Here is an 18,300-nt window from a genome sequence, read left to right as displayed (position 1 = left end):
TTTACAAAGCTCTATGATACATGCTGTCCATTAAATGTTTTTTTATTGTCATCCGTCCGAAGCATACATGAGCAATTGATATTTACAATCATAACAGAATGGATCTAGCATCGACGGACATCCATAACGAAATACAAAAATGCTTCCATTGTTAACGTCTACCGCTGCCTCACCGCGCCGCCATCCATCAGCCGCGGCGCGCGCGAGACTGACGCACACCACCGTACGACACCCGCCCAAAAAGAGAAAAAGAAAATTTTAAAAAGAGAACACTCCCATCGTTCGCAACAGCACCGCCCTTTCCGCCGCCCGCCAACAAACCAGCCAATAGGAGGCCGGTGGCTGCGAAGCCCCGCGCCGAGCGTGCCCGAACCCGCCCGAGCGAGCGCTCACAACAAAAACGTCACACGACTAGTTTAGTGTCGGGTCGCGTCCCAAAGAGGCCGCTTCCCGTGCCGCGATAGCACCGCAAGGCTCGCCGCGCCTGCGCACTCACATTTACAATAATCTCAAACAAAACATTGTTATCCCGTTCCCATCTGACCGTTGCACACGCTTATACTTTACGAACACGTCCAGTGACTTGTGGTTTTACAAATTTTCGCACCAAACAATCTGAGAAAATGGACCCGCGAACGGAATGGAGCGTACAATTACAGTGTGTTCATATATCTCTACGTTTACAGTGATAAGTGACAGTGATCGACATCTAAGTGATAAGTACCGGTCGCGGACATTAAAGGTAAAAAAAATCTTATCTTGGATACATAACTTGAAGCTACTGTAATATTAATCAAATAATTTAAATTTTCATATATAAGTAACTAATTTCCTAAGATATTCAGCAGAATACAACCTATTTATAGTATCAGTAAGTCTAGTTTTAGTAAAATCAAAAAAAATATTAAATAATTCACTAAAACATAACTACAGTGCGTTAAATTTTGCTAATTTCTTTAAAATATTCAAGTGTTGACGCTCATTTTTATAGACTTTGATAAATTAAAAAGGAGACTTATGTTAATTATGGTAACATTATATTTAAAGTATGTTTAACATTATCTGTTTTTAATTAAGAAATAATGATGACCAAGTCGTAATATTGCACGTCCGACGGTAACCAACAAGCTATAGGAAGATCAAATTTTCTTATAAGTAATTATAACAAATATTCTTAAATAAAAATCGTTTTAATTAATCAATACAACTTCCTTTTTTCTATTAAAATAATTCTCATGAAGGAATTGGCGTTTTAATGTACAATAATGAAAATTGTTTTTGAAACATGAATTAAAATTGTTGCAATTATACTGTAAAAGGTTTGAAATAAAAAGATATTTTTTGATGTATATTTAAAGGTATTCGTTAACCTATAAAGATAACTTTTTAATCATACTAATATGATAAATGCGAAAGTTTAGATGGATGAATGGATGTTTGTTAGAGTTTGTAGACTGGGCTGAACGGAACGGAATTTGGTATAGATGTAGAGGATAGTCTGGAAGAACACATAGGCTACTTACTTTTGTTTTTTTTTTAAATTACAAGTGGACGGAGTCGCGGACGAATGCTAGTAAATTATATTTTCCTCTCCTCATTGAATACTCTATATAAAAGACATAAACGTGTTTAACAGACAAAATATTTGACTTGATAATGTATGGATTGATATTTGTTTTGAATATATAAAAGAGTTTATTAATTTTCTAAAAACTTAGGTCTCTGGTTACCTTTTTATACCGGTTTTTATGACCAAATTATAATCAACTCACTTCCGTGCCATATTTTTAAAATAAATACAGTTTTTTTGGTATTTAAGCCTTACAATATTATAGTAAAACGACAGTGGGAATTGAATACAAAACTTCTCAACCGTAGTTTAACTAAAATATACCAAATATAAACTATTTACTAAATCAAATAAGGATATGGATACATTAATATTTACCTACATTTATTTAAAATTTGAAAAATATAAAGATAATATCATATGTGTTTAATCTGTAATTCTTTTCAATATTAAGAATTACTTATAAAAATATTATAGAATTGTGAGTTAGAAAAAAAAGTGGTATTAAATATACTTTTGCCTATATAAATTTTGCGAAAAAATTACATAATTTATAAACTAAAAATTATCAGAAGCGTTAGTTCCTACTACATACTTTTTCAGAAACGTTATACAAATAAAACTAGATATGCAAAAGGTATTCGTACTGGCAATGTGTCTCGTATTTACTTTTAAGAATTCTAACTTGTTACGAATAAGAACTTGCGAGATCAACAAATCAATGTCAAAGTCGAGAGGCTTCTGTTTTTAGTATGACTATGGGTTTCGACTTGTATAAGTTCATATTTGCATCCCTTTCATCGTCTTTAAAAAAATAGAGACACACTGCAATCGAATTTTACCGCTCAAAATTTGGGCCGTTACGATTGGCCGCCATGACAGTTCGCGTTCGAAATTTGAATGCGGCAAAGATGCGCGAACGCTGGCCATCGATTAGCCGTCGATAAGGATAAGCGTGTGTGCGTCTATGTAAATGGTTTCCGCTGATTTTATATATGTTTGCCGTATCCTGTCCTGACGATTTTAATAAATCAAATAATATCGGATTAATGTTAAAGCAGCTCACGGATCGAGTTCACTAACATCGACAATGTAAATGTGGCCTTGTAGACATGTCTGTTTTAACTTATTGACGTTGTATTGAAATAAAATTTTGCATCGTTGTTGCCGAGCTCTATGGAGTCGATGGTTGATATTATGAGCACCTGCCGGAGAATTTATAATCTACGGATTGTTTCTAAGAAATTTAGATAAATGTATTATATAATTTAGAACTTTTCTGATATTTTAATATGCAACTTATTTATAATTACAATTGTTATTTGTACTACTATAATTTTTATTACATAATAATCAGTATTTTCTGAACTTAACTTAACTTAACTCATTCTTATATTTATTTTAATATGTTAAAGTTGAGTTCTCTTTTAATTTATTTCAGTTTAATGTTTTAATATTTAAAAACGGAGGAAGTATTCAAAAAAGTTATTTATTTCAAGCTATTGTAAGTAAATAACTTGATGCATTTTTTAAAGACAGGACTGTAGAAGAATAATTTGTTTCCCTTCCCCTGTCTATTGGAGTGCAATTATAAAACATAGAATCGGTTTGCCGCTTAAGTCCTCTTTCCGTATTAGGTAATGCCAATTACTTAGGAATTATTAATTAAAAGTTTAACCGATCTAATTACCTGTGAAATTATTAATTAAAACGTTACGAAGGGTAACATTCTTTCCCTTTTTTTAATTGTTAAAATGTTTATGTAGCATTAACAATCCGCACCAGGATTAACTGGGTGGCATTATAGGTTTAGATTTTGTGTCTTATCCATAGTTAACATTAATGTAAAAAAAGTCTATATTACTCACATATAAACTATATTTATTAGTGTGAAATCATCATCAACTTGCCCTTATCCCTTATGGGGGGGTCGGCACAGTATGTGCTGCTCTTCCATACATCTCTATCAGCCGTCATGTCTGAAACCATTCCTTTCTTAAGCATATCCTCTTTCACACAATCCATCCATACTTTCTTCGGTTTTCCTCTTCCTTTGTAGCCATCCACGTTCATTCTTAACACTTTCTACTTTATGTCCCTATCGTCTCGTCGCATAACATGTCCGTACAACGCTAACCTTTTGCTTCTCAATTTTTATAATGGTGAAAGAATTTTTCAAACCGGCTTAGTAGTTTTTGAGTTATTACAATATATACAAAAATACTTATCTCTCCTGTTAATAATATTAGTATAGAAGAAACGCCTGTAAGGGTATCTAAGGACATATGATTGACTAGTAAGGTTAGAAACCTAGTTCGAATGTTTCGTATGTTTCGAATTTTAAAGATTAATTTTAAACAATAAAATGTCACATATTTATCAATAAGTATTAAATTTATAAATCAATATGTTGAAGTGCTTACAGATATGGGGAGTGATATCTTTTGATTTGTTTCATATTATCATTGATTGATATATTTACAACGATTACATTTGTGCCGTATGTGCGTAATAAACACGAATTGATATCACACTGATAGCTTATCAGTGGATGGTAACGAGTAAATGTGACCTTCAAGTACATTTTATGTTATTTAAACATTTTTATACATTGTCTTTTATGTCTGTAATTTGATCAATAGCGGTGGATATTAAAACGTAGTGTTACTCTTTGTTATGTACTTATTTCTAATTGGTTTATCAACTTATTTACATGATTTTTTAAGAATTTCTTTGTAGTGTTAATAATACAGATACATATGGCATCATGCAACTTATGTTATCTTAATTAAAACCTACTTTATGTACCTATATAATGTATCATTCTATGCACATTTTCTTTCTAACTCAATGTTGTGATTAACAATATTTTTTTATTAAATTAACTAATGTAATAAAAGTGCCAACTCTTTTCGAACTTTCCTAATATTATAATCGTAATAGTCATATCATCCTTAATGTTATAAATGCGAAAGTTTAGATGGATGGATGTTTGTTAGAGTTTGTAGCTTAAACGGCTGAATGGATTTCGATAAAATTTTGGTGCAGATGTAGAGTATAGTCTGGAAGAACAAATAAGCTACTCTCTTTTGTTTATTTAATTCGACGCGGACGGAATCACGGGCGAAAGCTTGTGTAAAATAATTTACATTTACTGGTATTAAGTTATATCTAGTTTCTCGATTAAATATAAATAAATAAATGTATTCTGACATATCTGGAATTATCTAATCTTTGACCTCTCACTAAACTTTACAATAAACTGGTAGCTTTTTGATTTAAGACTTAACAATTATTTATATTGTCTCACAGACAGCTATTATCTGTTAAATGAATTTCTAAACGCTGCGATAAACGTCAATCGACGGATTAAACGTTGTCCAATAAAAAACTGAAGCAGGTCCCAATAAATTATTCAATCTGGTGTTCATTTTAAAAGGCATCGATCAAGCCCTATCGGTGGCGCGTCGGCGATACAAAAATAACACGCGCCTCTGTTACTCCCGTCAAAGATTAACTTTAAAACGCTTAGGCCCCTAACACACTGACGTATAAAAGCGGAACGGAATTAAAATTGGAATTCCGCTCCGCAATCCAATCGTTACAATAAACAGCAAGTCTATCACGAATTAGGACAAAGTTAGTTTACGGATGGTAGGGGCGTTGCACAAATGTAGTTAATACAAATATTGTCGATGACAAAACAAAAACGATTCCATGAAAATCCGCGATAAATCCTCAGTATAGTAGAATGAATACATCTTATTTCAATTTATTGTAAGACACATGTACAGTGACGTTTAGAATTCTGTCAAAATAGATGGAACTTGTCGCGAAACAAAAGCGAAATTAAACCTTCATTTGTCATGCTAAACAATAATTCGCTTACTCGATAGTATTTTGTTTCATTTTTATTCCGCTTTAATTTCTAGGCAGTGTGATTGGGCGTTAAGGATGATCTTTTTTCATGGCCCAACATTGTTTTAGGCGACCATTCTAATCCCCGCCGTTTCGACACCTCAAGACTTATTATTGTCTGGTACATTTTTAATCCTAGCTAATGTGTCTGGTGCTCTTATATTACTGTCTATTCTGTAACTCGAGTTATATGAGAAAACTAAAAAAAAAACAAAGTCTTTTGTAACGTAAGGGTTAGCACACACTGTGTTTTAAAGTCTAGATTATTTAAATAACTTAAAGTTCATTAAAAAATAATTCTACATCATAAACATTTAAATGTATTTCCATTGGTCACAGAAACTGTTATTATATTATTAAATATCGAGGCCAACGATTTCGATCGCGAAATTATGTAAAAATTTATAACTTAATTGAATTTATTTAATTAAAAAAAATTACTTTCAATATATGATTACATATTTTTGATTTTATGTGTCGCATATTGGACAAATACACATTATTAACACATTTAAAAATATATTTTCTTACCATTTTAATTTTTAATTATTAACGCAACAAGAACGAATCATACACACTTATTATTTTTAATATTAGCAAAATCGTTATTAAAACATATTTCATTCCATTTTCAAATACATAACATATTAAATTTATATTTTATTTTACATGGCCTATCATAAAAATAGTAATGTAGATCGCCGGAGGTTATCTTAGTTAGAATCACGATAGTAGGTCGAGATAATGTCGAACACATTTTTTTAGATTTGGGCCTAAACGGCCCGGAGGTCCGAGAGGAATCAATTATCTTAATTGGAAGCTGGTCTAATCTTATTAGGAGTTAACGTGCAAGGTGTAAGCCAACGTGTTTGTATTGTATCACCATTATTATACGATACTATTAATTTATAATGAACTAGATGTTCTCGTGCGGCTTCATCCGCATAAAATTATGAAAAAATTCATTTTATTGTTTACATTTTTGTCAAATTATTACTAGCAAATGACATGACATGATGACAAAACATTTCAACTTTGCTTCCTTGATGTTGGCAGCTCGTAGCTTAAGGTCTCTTTTCCACCTTAGGGTTTTTATCCAATTTTAATTTTCTCCGGAAGTTTTATAGTTATATTAGTATAGACATGGAATTTTGGTAATTTTTAATAATTTTTACATGTCTTAATATATAAATTATTGTATTTTTTGGTTTTAAAACGTGTTTTATACAACTGATGTAAAAAGTTGCATAAGATTCAAAATAAATGTAACAGAAATTGGTTATGTTTTTACTTGTGAAGTTTTATGAGTAACTTTTTGTTCATTACTTAGATAAGTAGGTACTTATGTTGTTTAAAGTTTAATTATTCAATCTAAATAATACAGAAAGTTTTTATAACATTGTGTAAGCTTTTTAAAGCGACTTTTCGTAGTAAAGGACGGTAATTTGATACTGCGGCGGAGGTGTCGGACAGCTAAGAGGTTTTTTACACCTTAGCCCTGTCATTATGTTATGTGTGTGATTGAAATATATACGTACTTTGTATGTTTGCCTATCTGTTACTTGTTGTAAGAACGCGCACAACTTTGACTAAACTATCGCATAGCTGTCTAGTCTCGCTTTGATTCCTATGAACTTATATGGAGGTGCCCACACTACTCGATTTTTAGTTTTACAATTAAATAGTTGAATGAGCTGCGAAGCAATCGACAATCGCACAGCAGTTTTGCGATAGTTTAGTCAACGGTGTGCGCCTGCTCTAAAAGTGATTTGATGTTATTTGTAAATTTTGAGTTGCTTTATGACTATCGCTCACTTAAATGTGATGAATTTAAAATCTAATAACTTTTAACGCAATATGGGTTCTTTGATAGTTTACACTAAAAATTTTGTAATTTATCTTTTCATGTGAACGAAAATAAGAAAACTATTTCTGCAACGAATATTGCTAATATTACAATACAATAAATATTGTACAAAAAAGCGCTATAACATATTTAAATAAAGAGCGGAGCCGCGCGTAAAATTATAGTTCTTATCACTGATATCGAGTTATGGGCAATCAGCAATGATTTACAATGTCGAGTGTGCTACTGCGCATCGTGCGATCACACGGGCGAGATTCCAATGATTTAGATGCTGATACAGGCGCCTGCAGTGGCGAACGTTCTTACAACTACGTCGATAGCGTGCATGCAAATTTAGACTTTAATGACAAATGGTAACAGATACTGTCTGCTCCTTTATTCCGAGCACACGCACGCTCGGTTTCCTGTTACATTTGCTGGATTGACTTTGCAGTTTGGAATCGATACTGCTCGGAGATTAAATCTTTTAACGCAATCAAATAGAAAAAGGTAGCAGTCCCTGTAAGCATCAATATTAAAATAACCCTTAAAACAATTGACTGTGCCGAAGAATAAAAACAAATGAGTTGAGGTCAACTACATACGTTCAGTATTATAGTGAACTAACTGTTGTTCAAGACATCGCCCGCGTGATATTAAAAAATAATAAATAAGCCTGTGTCACTCACAGATAAATTAACTTTCTATCGGTGAAAGAATTTTTAAAATCGGCCCAGTAGTTTTTGAGTTATTGCAATACATACAAAAATACAAAAGTACAAATCTTTCCTCTTTACAATATTACTATAAATTTATAAAGGACAAATACAATTTAGAATGGATTGCATTTGTACATAAGTTACACCTTACCCTAGACCATAGTTGTTTTACTATAATTAGGAAGATAGACGGTTCTTTGGTTTACTAGTAGTGGTACTTATTTACTAGCTGTTCCCGTGCGACTTCATCCGCGTATAATTATGAAAATTTTATTATATTGTTTACATTTGTCAAATTATCAATTACAAATGTCAAAATGACATGAAATGACGAGAACCTTGCTTCCTTAATGTTGGCAGCAACTTATGGTCTCTTTCCCACATTAGGGTTTTTATCCAAAATATTTACCTCCTACGTTTAATGGCGTGAAAACATATAACCTAAAGCGTGACGTAAGTGTAGGGCCTTTTATTTTAAAGTATTATTCAAAAATATGTTGTAATTGCTGACATCTTAAGCAACAAAGAAGTGTGTGTTTACGCTTTATTATAATAGTAAAGATTATCAGTATAAGTAAACGAAGTATGTGTACGATGTGAGGTATGCTCTAAGTTACGTGTTGCGATCGATCACGATATCAGATACCTACTTGGTGCATTAGAACCTGTTACATGAACTTCGAGCAAATAAAGTCGTGTATCTTAAATTAACAGTAATACCACGATGTAGGTGAGAATTTATTTAATGCCATTTTCATGCTATTTTTTAGAATAGATTTTTTAAATCGTAAAAATTCATACTAATATTATAAATTCAAAAGTTTAGATGGATAGATGTTTGTAGTTTGTAGCCTAAACGGCTGTACGTATTTGGATGAAATTTGGCATAGATGTAGAACATAGTCTGATGAACACAAGAACGCATACTTTCATTTGTTTTTTTTTAATTCCACGCGGACGGAGTCGCGGGCGAAAGTTAGTAGATAATAAAACACTTTCGTGTTTATGATTATGATTGTTAAATACAAAATGATCGATTTCTTTACAAGATTAATCTCCAAGTATTCGTTTTTTAAAAAGTGTAAAGGCACAAACTATTAAACTTATTAAATTATTGATGTTTAATATAGGCTAGGAAATTAAAAATAGTGCAGCCATTTGGAGAATTTAAATGTTTGTAAATATGTAACTAATACTGGCATTAATATATAGCTTTTTACATAATAAGCGCTGTTAAAATCGAATCTTTATAACAAGATTAAATAGACAGATGTAATAATTATCAATGTTTTATCTAACTCCAAAGAATACAGAGATATTGATCTCAAACTGGTTAAAGTTTGTGTTTAAGATTTAGCAATAGTCAATAATCATTTATGATGAAGGCTATATCAAGTATTTTAAATGTAATAAAGACGTAACATTTTTACAAATAATAATAAATCAATTTAGAATACATAGTGTTAATAATTGAACAGATTATTACATTTTAATAAAGCACAAGTTTTTAAGTCTATTTAAAAAAAAGACCATACTAAGCGCAGAATATTAGTGTTTCTAGGCCAATATGAGTATTCTTATATCAAGAATATTTGCTACTAGCTGTTCCAGTGCGACTTCATCCGCACGAAATTACGAAAATTTTATTTTATTGTTTACATTTGTTAAATTATCAATAACAAATGTCAAAATGACATGACATGACGACAATCTTGCTTCCTTGATGTTGGCAGCAACTTATAGTTTCTTTCCCACATTAGGGTTTTTATCCAAAATGTTTACCTCCTAAGTTCAATGGCGTTAAAATATATAGCCTAAAGCGTGACGCAAGTGTAGAGCTTTTTATTAAAAAAAGAATTATTTAAAAACATGCTGTAATTGCTGACATCTTAGGCAACAAAGAAGTGTGTGCTTACGCTTTATTATAACAGTATAGATATAGAAAGTAAGTAGGATTTTTTTTTTAAATCATGTTAACATCTTAAAACATGAACAATGCAGCCAACTTCACTTTAATACGAAAAGTTGCACAATACTGAGGTGTTAAACATTTTTTGTTATCTAAATGGAAATGATTTTACATAATCATTTGTAAAAAAACAATTTTATAATTGATAGAGGACGTTCAAATAGTTTATTAATAGGCTCTCGAACTCCTTGCGACTTATCTCATTCCTTATCATTGATACTACCAGGAAATCGTACGAAATGAAGACAATTTGCGATAAATATGCGATTTCTTTTTATTTTATCAGCAAATCCTTTTTTCAGTCGATTGCCAGATAGCGGCGTTACCGGTTGTGATAGATCTTTTTATTGTCCCTGCTTACTCTGGCTCTGTATAGCAGATTATCGAGCAAGCAGATCACATCTTATCAAACATTGGTAAGATTCAATTCAAGTGTTCTCGATCGCTAGGATTAAGCGCTTATTTTCATTATTTTATAATCATTTCTTATCATAATTCGTTTTTTTCGTTTATTACTATGATTTGTTAATAATGCTTACGTTGTTGATACGTATTTTTTATATAACTCAGATTAAATGTCCTTCTGTTGTTTGTTAAATGGGACTTTTGGAACATAGAATTTGAAAAAATACATATTCGTTAATATTTCTTTGCTTTTATTTTCTTAGTAAGGAATGTTTTAAAATCTCTTATCTGTTATAATAATAGAGAAATATTGTAGATATCTGTGATATAATATTAACGTGCAAATGCGTTCATAAAACTTATCTTTCCTTATCAAAATATCTGTAAAATCTTAATATAGATTTTTCAATAAAATTTCACAATATTGAAAATATTCAAACTAAATTAATTTAGTCATCTTTACAGCGTTACTTGCGGGCTATAATTTTAAAAGAAAAGTTACAAATGCGTATCACAATTAACTTAATAGTAATTAGGTAAACAATTCTTTATACTTTCAAATTGAAGTGTTTTAATTAGTAGCAATAAGGTATTTAAATGATTACATTTATTGGCTATTAGAATTCAATTAAAGTCATGATATAACCAATAATAATTCGAGACAGTGGGCGATAACGTTACCGATGCTATCGGCACGTATCCCTGACGTATCTTATCGCTATACGAATTAATAGCAACAAATGTAGTTGCTAATACAGCTATTTTTAATATCCTATGTTAATATTAGCGTTTAGCAGTAACGTGGCAATAATCATACTATCATAAGTTATAAATTCGAAAGTTTAGATGGATGGATGTTTGTTAGAGTTTGTAGCCTAAACTTCTGAACGGATTTCGATGGAATTTGGCATAGGTGTAGAGGATATTCTGGAAGAACACGTTTGAACACTTTTGTTTTTTTTTTTAATTCCACGCGGACTGAGTCGCGGGCGAAAGTTGGTGCTGTAGAAATTTAAAATTATTATTATTATTTACTATAGAAATTTAAAGCATCTACATATATAGAGACTATCAAAATATAATCTACAATTTAGACATTTGGTAATATTCCTAAAATAAATACGTTTGCATCTGAAGTAGTTTTTGTTTGCTTATGACATTTGATAAAAGTGTTTCGAATGTCCATTCTATTATTGTTAAGTTTGAGATTAGTCTATGTATAGGAATGTAGAGTTACAAAAAATATTTCAATAAAGAGAATATTGTAAATACTATGCTTAAATAATAAGAAAAGCTGAATTTACTCGGACATTTCCTATTAAAAATATTTACGTTGCAGATGTTTATACTCGTTTAATAAATTGAAATAATCCCTATAAGACCTGTTATATAAAAACGTGTAACTATATTCGGTGTTGGCATAATAAAATAATATTATAGGCAACACGGTTATTAACAGCGAAAATAAAGGTAAACTAAGACGTTCTTGGTTGAAGAATGTGGATGTAATTATTATTTATATTGGAATTGCAGATAAAAAATTAACACCACCACGTGAAGATCAATAAAACACTTGTCTGTCTTGAAATGTTCATTAAGTTTATATACATTTAATTATTAAGCATTTTAATGCACAACACAAACGATGTAGTAAAAAAAAACAATAACATGATTACGCTCCTATCTCGGGGGGTAGAACTTGAAATTAGAGATTAAAAAATTACAACATGATTGTTTTTCTATTGTTTTACTCTCATTAAGTTAATTGCTTTGCAATGTAAAAATATATTGAAAAAATTGCACTATATTTTTTACAAATACAAATTTATACGACATTGTCTTTTTTTTAACCACTATTGTAATTGTGCATAGATCTATTTGTCACCAGCTTAACAAAAATTATGAAAACTGTTATCATCACGGGATTAAAAGTGAACGTAGATATACCTACTGTAGATTTACGTATACGGTTACCTCAGAGTTCCACTCCCGTGATACATGTATTCATTTCTATTCTCAATCCTTACAGTTTGACAAAACAGAGAGATTATAATAAATGTTTCTTACAGTGGAAGTCTACGGCAAGGAATTTTATGTACTGACTATGTTTATTTTTTTTTACGTTTTTAAGAAACCTAGAGAATGTTCACAGTTTGTTGTTGACATCATTATTAATGTCGTTTATGAATTTAATTTACGGTTTAAATAGATTTGGAAAACAGTTGGCGTCTTACCTTCACCTTTAAACTAAGTCTTTAAGTAACTATTATTTGAGAGTTACAAACAAATTATAAATAATGAAATATGAAATGTCAATAGAATGATTTGGACAAGAATTGCAATATTGTTAGTGGCATATAACGCTCATTGTTTATGACGGAATTATTACAATAACTGTTTTTGAATTAAGAATACATGAAGTATTAAATATTCGAATTCACATTATTTAACAAATTCACATTTAATGTGAAGATATATGCGTCATACATATCTTATTATTTCTCTTGGTGATTCACATGATTGTTCGATGTGTGTCGTTTTGGATTTCTTAAATTTGCTTGTCAATTTTTTTATGTAATGATTTTAATGATATAATATTACCAAACAATACAACGACTATCAACTCTGTTTAAATTATTATACAAACAACTTGTTAGTATTTCTTTAAATCGAGTTTAATGCGTCGGAGGTAAAGAGTTAATTCCTTATTCAAGATGCGTATATGCTAATCATTACATATGAGTTACTTTTAAGTAATTTTTCTTATTCCAAAAGTGTAGTTACAGTTTTAATTACGCATATTTTTAATAAAAATATCATTACGCTTTAAAAGCAGTTGATAAGAAAAATGTTTTAGTTTTGTAAGCGTATACTTATCTAATATGAATGCGGTTGTTTTTAATTGACAAAAGAATCGGTAGCCTTTGTAGATAGATAGCGCGAGTAACTTTGCGGGTACATTCGATACCTAGATACGGCGTATATCTTTAGTCGAGTTTAGTGGCAATAAAAATCACGGCTCGCTTGGCTAACATCGCTTAATGTGCGGTTGGCCGTTATCGCGGCCGTATCGAGTGTTGTTTGTGGTATATCGCCTAATCAAATTGGGAGCGTATCGATATCTCCGCCATCTGTCGATATCGATAGCGCACCCGCACCACCTTAATCTTAATTGATTGTTACGTTTTGACAAAACACCGGCTTAACTATTGACGTTATGTTTTGTTTGATCTTGCGCAAATTGTGTTGTCTAATAAAATCATAAACTCATACGGAAATTCTGTGTTTCTAAGAGGTCAAAATGTTAGGCGTAACTGCTTTTGTTTTATACCCTACTTAAAGTATTTGTTTGTGTGTTTTAGGATCGAGGATCGACGATAGCTACAGAGGCGTTTGGAGTACTACGAGTGGATGCGGACGAAATTTAGTTATTGACTGTTGCGATGCGGATATCGGTGTGGACTCATAGTGCGTGTTTATAAAAGCGATGCATGGTTTGTGAGGCCTTGGCGGTCATGGACATGAGTGGCGAGGGCGGCGCGGGGGCCGGCGCAGGCGCGGGTGCGCTACAACAGCGCTGGTACGACGGCCGCGTCAACGGCAGCCCGGCCGCCGGCGACGTGGGCGATGCCAACGCCGACGGCTTCTTCCACTCGCCGCTAGAGGGCGGACACCACAGCCGCGCGCGGTACTACCACCAGCAGATGCACGCCCCCTACTCCGCCGCTGTCGGATCGCATGGTAAGATACTGTATACATATGTAGACACTATGGAAAATGAAAAAAAAAATTATTTATAGATTTTTTTACACAATACTTAACCTAATTTATATTCAATTATAACAAAATAAATACATTCTAAAATTAACATAAACAGAATAATAAAAAGCAAAAATTACTTGCAAATTGTTTAGCTACCTTCCGCACTAGTATGACTCTGTATTATGACAGGGCAGTGCGGCTAGTTTACTATTAATATTTACTAAAAATTATTACAGTACAAGTAAAATACACAGATTAATGCAACGTAATATAAAAGTTAATTAAAATAACTAACATCAATATGGAATCTAACATAACATATTTATTTCGTTTATTAATAAGTTTTGTTCTTAAATGTTAAATCCGAAGTCGTTTATAATTAAAGTTGAAGTCATGAAAGTTTGAGCCAAGCGTCTTTAAATCTGAACAACCTGACTGGTTTTTGCACAGAAGTTATGTTCGCTAAAGTTTGGTTGGCTTGACCACAAAAATTACAATAATGTTTACAACTTGTTACGTTGGTCTGAAGCTCTCAAAAAACTGGGTTCTGACGTAAGTCGTTCCACTTCTGAACACCCTATTTGGATTATACGAGTGTAACAGGTCTTTTTCTCTATTTTTGGGATAACAAACAGTATCATATATAAATATACGTTAATGTTGCTGAGTGGAATCATTTATATGATCTAGAAATCCGTGTCGTCATGTTAAAATGTGCATTGGGTTCGTTCAAATTAATAAAACCCCCTAATTAGCGGTATGAGTTCAAAAATAAAACAAAATTTGTAAGAACCATATATCACGGGGATGCTTATATATTTAAGGAGTAAGCAGAAGTAGCGGCAGTAACAATTAAATATGTGAAACGGGCCTGCAATTCTGCGAGCGGGCCTGTCAGTATTTAAAGCAAATTGCGGCAGCGCGCGGCCGCCCTTATCGCGCATCGGACGATATCTCTCCCGCACTCCACGATTAATTCAACAGCCGGGCCGGTCAAAATCGCCATTCTGTAAGGTGACAGCTTAGGTAAACACCATCTAAAATGGGCCTCGACCGTAAAAGAGAAAAAAATATAATCTCATGGTTTTGTTTTTTCATTTGAGGTTTAAATTTAATGGCCGCTATAAAGTTTTTCGTGGAGACAGGTGGCTCTTCTTTAAAATTTAACTACTCGTTCGGAATCGTACGAAACATCGTCTATAGGTGCGTCCTTAAAGGCTAGATTGGCATGCGCGCGCCGCGGCTAATTTATTACCGTGTGCGTCGGTAGTGATGTGACACTCGAGAAACTGTGTCACTTCTCGGAATCGGAACTGGGAATCGATTCGGTCGCGTTCGCAGCAGTTACGTGGTGTATTTTATGTGTGTCCCCGCTTTAAACCGATTTTTGGCCTGTTTGTAAACTCGCTTCGTTATCGTGTTACGTCGAGGGTCACGCGGCGGCTTCTTCTCGCTTTGATTATATCTAAATCTGGTAAATTCATTTGTCGACACACGGCACGGCAGCGGCCATCGCGATTACGTACGATAAAATTATGTGAAACATTGATTTTCTGCTTGTTTTTTATTTGACTTGTCAGCGTTCATCAAAGATACGTTAAAATACAATCATAACTTTCGATTCTCGATACAATGTTGTATACGTTTATGTGATTGGTGAATCGGAGATCGTTAAATATGTTTGGGCAACATCAAGGCTGCAATAAACCAGTGCGATGACAGTGAGGTCTGCAACTTTTTATGTCCTTTGAATGTGTTTGCGGTCTCTTCACTAAAGCCATACCTACCTTATTATTTGTATGTTATTTTTTATCAACATGAAGGTTTATTATTCGTATTATCACAAATGTTATTTGCATAAAAGGCCAGCAATTGGTAAGTCTTTTAAGAGGCTTTATCATATAGAATATATAATTTTCTTTGCAAGAATATTCGTAGACAATATTTTTTCCTGTGTTGTTGTTAATTTTAATGGGTTAAGTTCTGTATAAAAACACTACATTTGCTCATAATGAAGATAATTTAGCAAAAAAACTTATAAAATATTTGTATTGTTGACATTTTATAAGGTTGTAACATTTCATTTAAGTAATTTTGTCATTTAAGTTCAGTGATTTGAATCAAGTTAGAAATGGGGATCTTGAGCAATGTAAAACAAAACGTAGACTTCTACATTCCATGGATCCGATCTTTTTTTTATTGTACGCAGTCTGTTGTCGTAATAGGTGAGTGTAACACGATATAGGGCGAGGGCAACCGATTTGACACCGACTCTATAATTTATGGTTTGGTGACGCGATTGATGATATGGATGAAATTATTTATTTCACTCCGTTTGAGATCACTTTTACGGCTTTTTTCATATATCAAAAAAGTAAAGGAGTTTTTTAATTCGATATTTGTTTAAGAATTTACCGTAAATGTTTTAAAAAATAATATCAGGAAATTGTTGAATTAAATAATAATTTAAATAAAAAATTTCGTGTTGAAATTCCCGCCTGCCATATTTATTCATTTTTAGCAGCAGACAATTATTATTTTCTTGCTTAAATGTAATGGTAATTCAATCGAATAAAAATCGAAAGTAATGATAACAAAATTTGATACGATGAAAATAAATTTATGAAAATATCAGAGATGGTTTTTATTTCACCTTTATGTAATCACCGTTATTCATAATATTTAAAATAATGCAAAATCTTGGTATTACGACTTTTGACGATTGTATTTTTAGAATACACAGTTTACGTAGCCAGAAGTAAGTACTTTACGGTTTTACGTAGTTAATTTGTTTTTAAAATAATTGAAGATACTACAGGTAACAAAGCCGCGATATATTAAGCATTTACACTATGAAAAAGCATTTTGAAATATTTGTACAATTCATTGGTTAGTAAAGGTAATCGATTTCACGTATTAAAATGCTGTTTTACTAACACGTTTCACGATTTAATTTCAAATTTTATTATACTAAATCAGAATACATTATAAAATCCCAATATCGAAATTCACCTAATTAGGCGCACGTTTTATCGAATAACGAACAAAACATATAACCAACACATAACGAATTATGAATTTCATATTTATATTGCATATAAATGTCTTAATATGATATTTAGAAACATTTAAAAACTATATAAAAAACGTAGTTGACACGTTATAGGTGTATGAGAATTTAAATTGTTCTCTGATTAAGTCCATACTGATTCCATTAACGAGCCCTCTTCAATTACCTCGGCCATAGAGCAGAGTAATGAACAAGGTATATCAAGAGCAATCATCACTATACCAATTAAAATTGACTAAACATTCGTTTTGTATAGGTCTCATGAAGGTAGGTAGCCAGCGACCTGCGAGGGCTCGCATTACCAACCTATTTTTTCTTTGCATTTCATACTCTGTCCTCTATAATTCGTTAGCTCTGTCTTCATTTACTCTTTGCGCTTTTTGCTCTTTTGAAATTCTCGTTACAACTAGACACTTAATTATATAGTGTACGGGAATTATAGCTTAGCCTATTCTATTTACGTTTCTTTTAACAATGAATTGCGATTAAGAAACACAAAAGGCGATGCATTTGCCTAATGCAATGTGCCATTACGTGTGGTTGTGGAAATGCGTACGTCGGTGCGTGGAAATGCGTGTGTGCGTGTTCGTCCCGCAGATTGGTGCAATTAAGTCAGGGGCGGAGCCTGCGCTGGCGCACGCGGGGACATCTCCCCTCTGCCTCCGCGCCGCGTCGTCCTATAAAAATAATGATGCTTTGAACCATTAATTATTTCCTCCCTGTTCGTACACGAATTAATAAGCCGACGGCGATTCCGCTTGCGAAAATAGTTGCTAAATTACCCTCGGTTTCGGTTCGGAGAGGATGAACCTACTTATTATATGCAAGATTTTATTCTATATGACCAACTTGTGAGACTTGGTGTGTGTGGTAATTGTATTTTATTACTCTGTGCAAGTTCTTTTGAAATAACGCTTTTAAAAAATTATGCCTGCATCGAATACTTCGCCACATTACCACTTATACATTTTTTTAACAAAAATGTGCCAAAAACATTTATGTGATGAAATATTTATTTTTAATTCAAGATGATCTTAAATG

At 32.3% G+C, this 18,300-nt stretch overlaps 1 protein-coding gene across 3 annotated transcripts in view; it reads left to right on the top strand.

Moving 5' to 3' along the window:
- Positions 1–414: 414 nt before the first annotated feature.
- The window catches only part of LOC106101610 (GATA-binding factor C-like), a 90,224-nt gene continuing 72,338 nt past the window's right edge, over positions 415–18,300 (top strand). For 2 of the 3 annotated variants that reach the window (XM_013280917.1, XM_013280902.1), the window contains exons 1-2: positions 415–742; positions 13,790–14,168. In XM_013280917.1, coding sequence (XP_013136371.1) covers positions 13,919–14,168 — 250 coding nt within the window. In that variant the 5' untranslated portion in view covers positions 415–742; positions 13,790–13,918. Of the gene's footprint in view, positions 743–10,336; positions 10,439–13,789; positions 14,169–18,300 lie in introns of those variants that run through there. The other variant, XM_013280910.1, reaches the window with a different exon arrangement.

This window comes from Papilio polytes, unplaced genomic scaffold (genome assembly GCF_000836215.1).
Source record: "Papilio polytes unplaced genomic scaffold, Ppol_1.0 DF824303.1, whole genome shotgun sequence".
Lineage (NCBI taxonomy): Eukaryota > Metazoa > Arthropoda > Insecta > Lepidoptera > Papilionidae > Papilio > Papilio polytes.
This window is presented reverse-complemented; position numbering and strand designations above follow the sequence as displayed.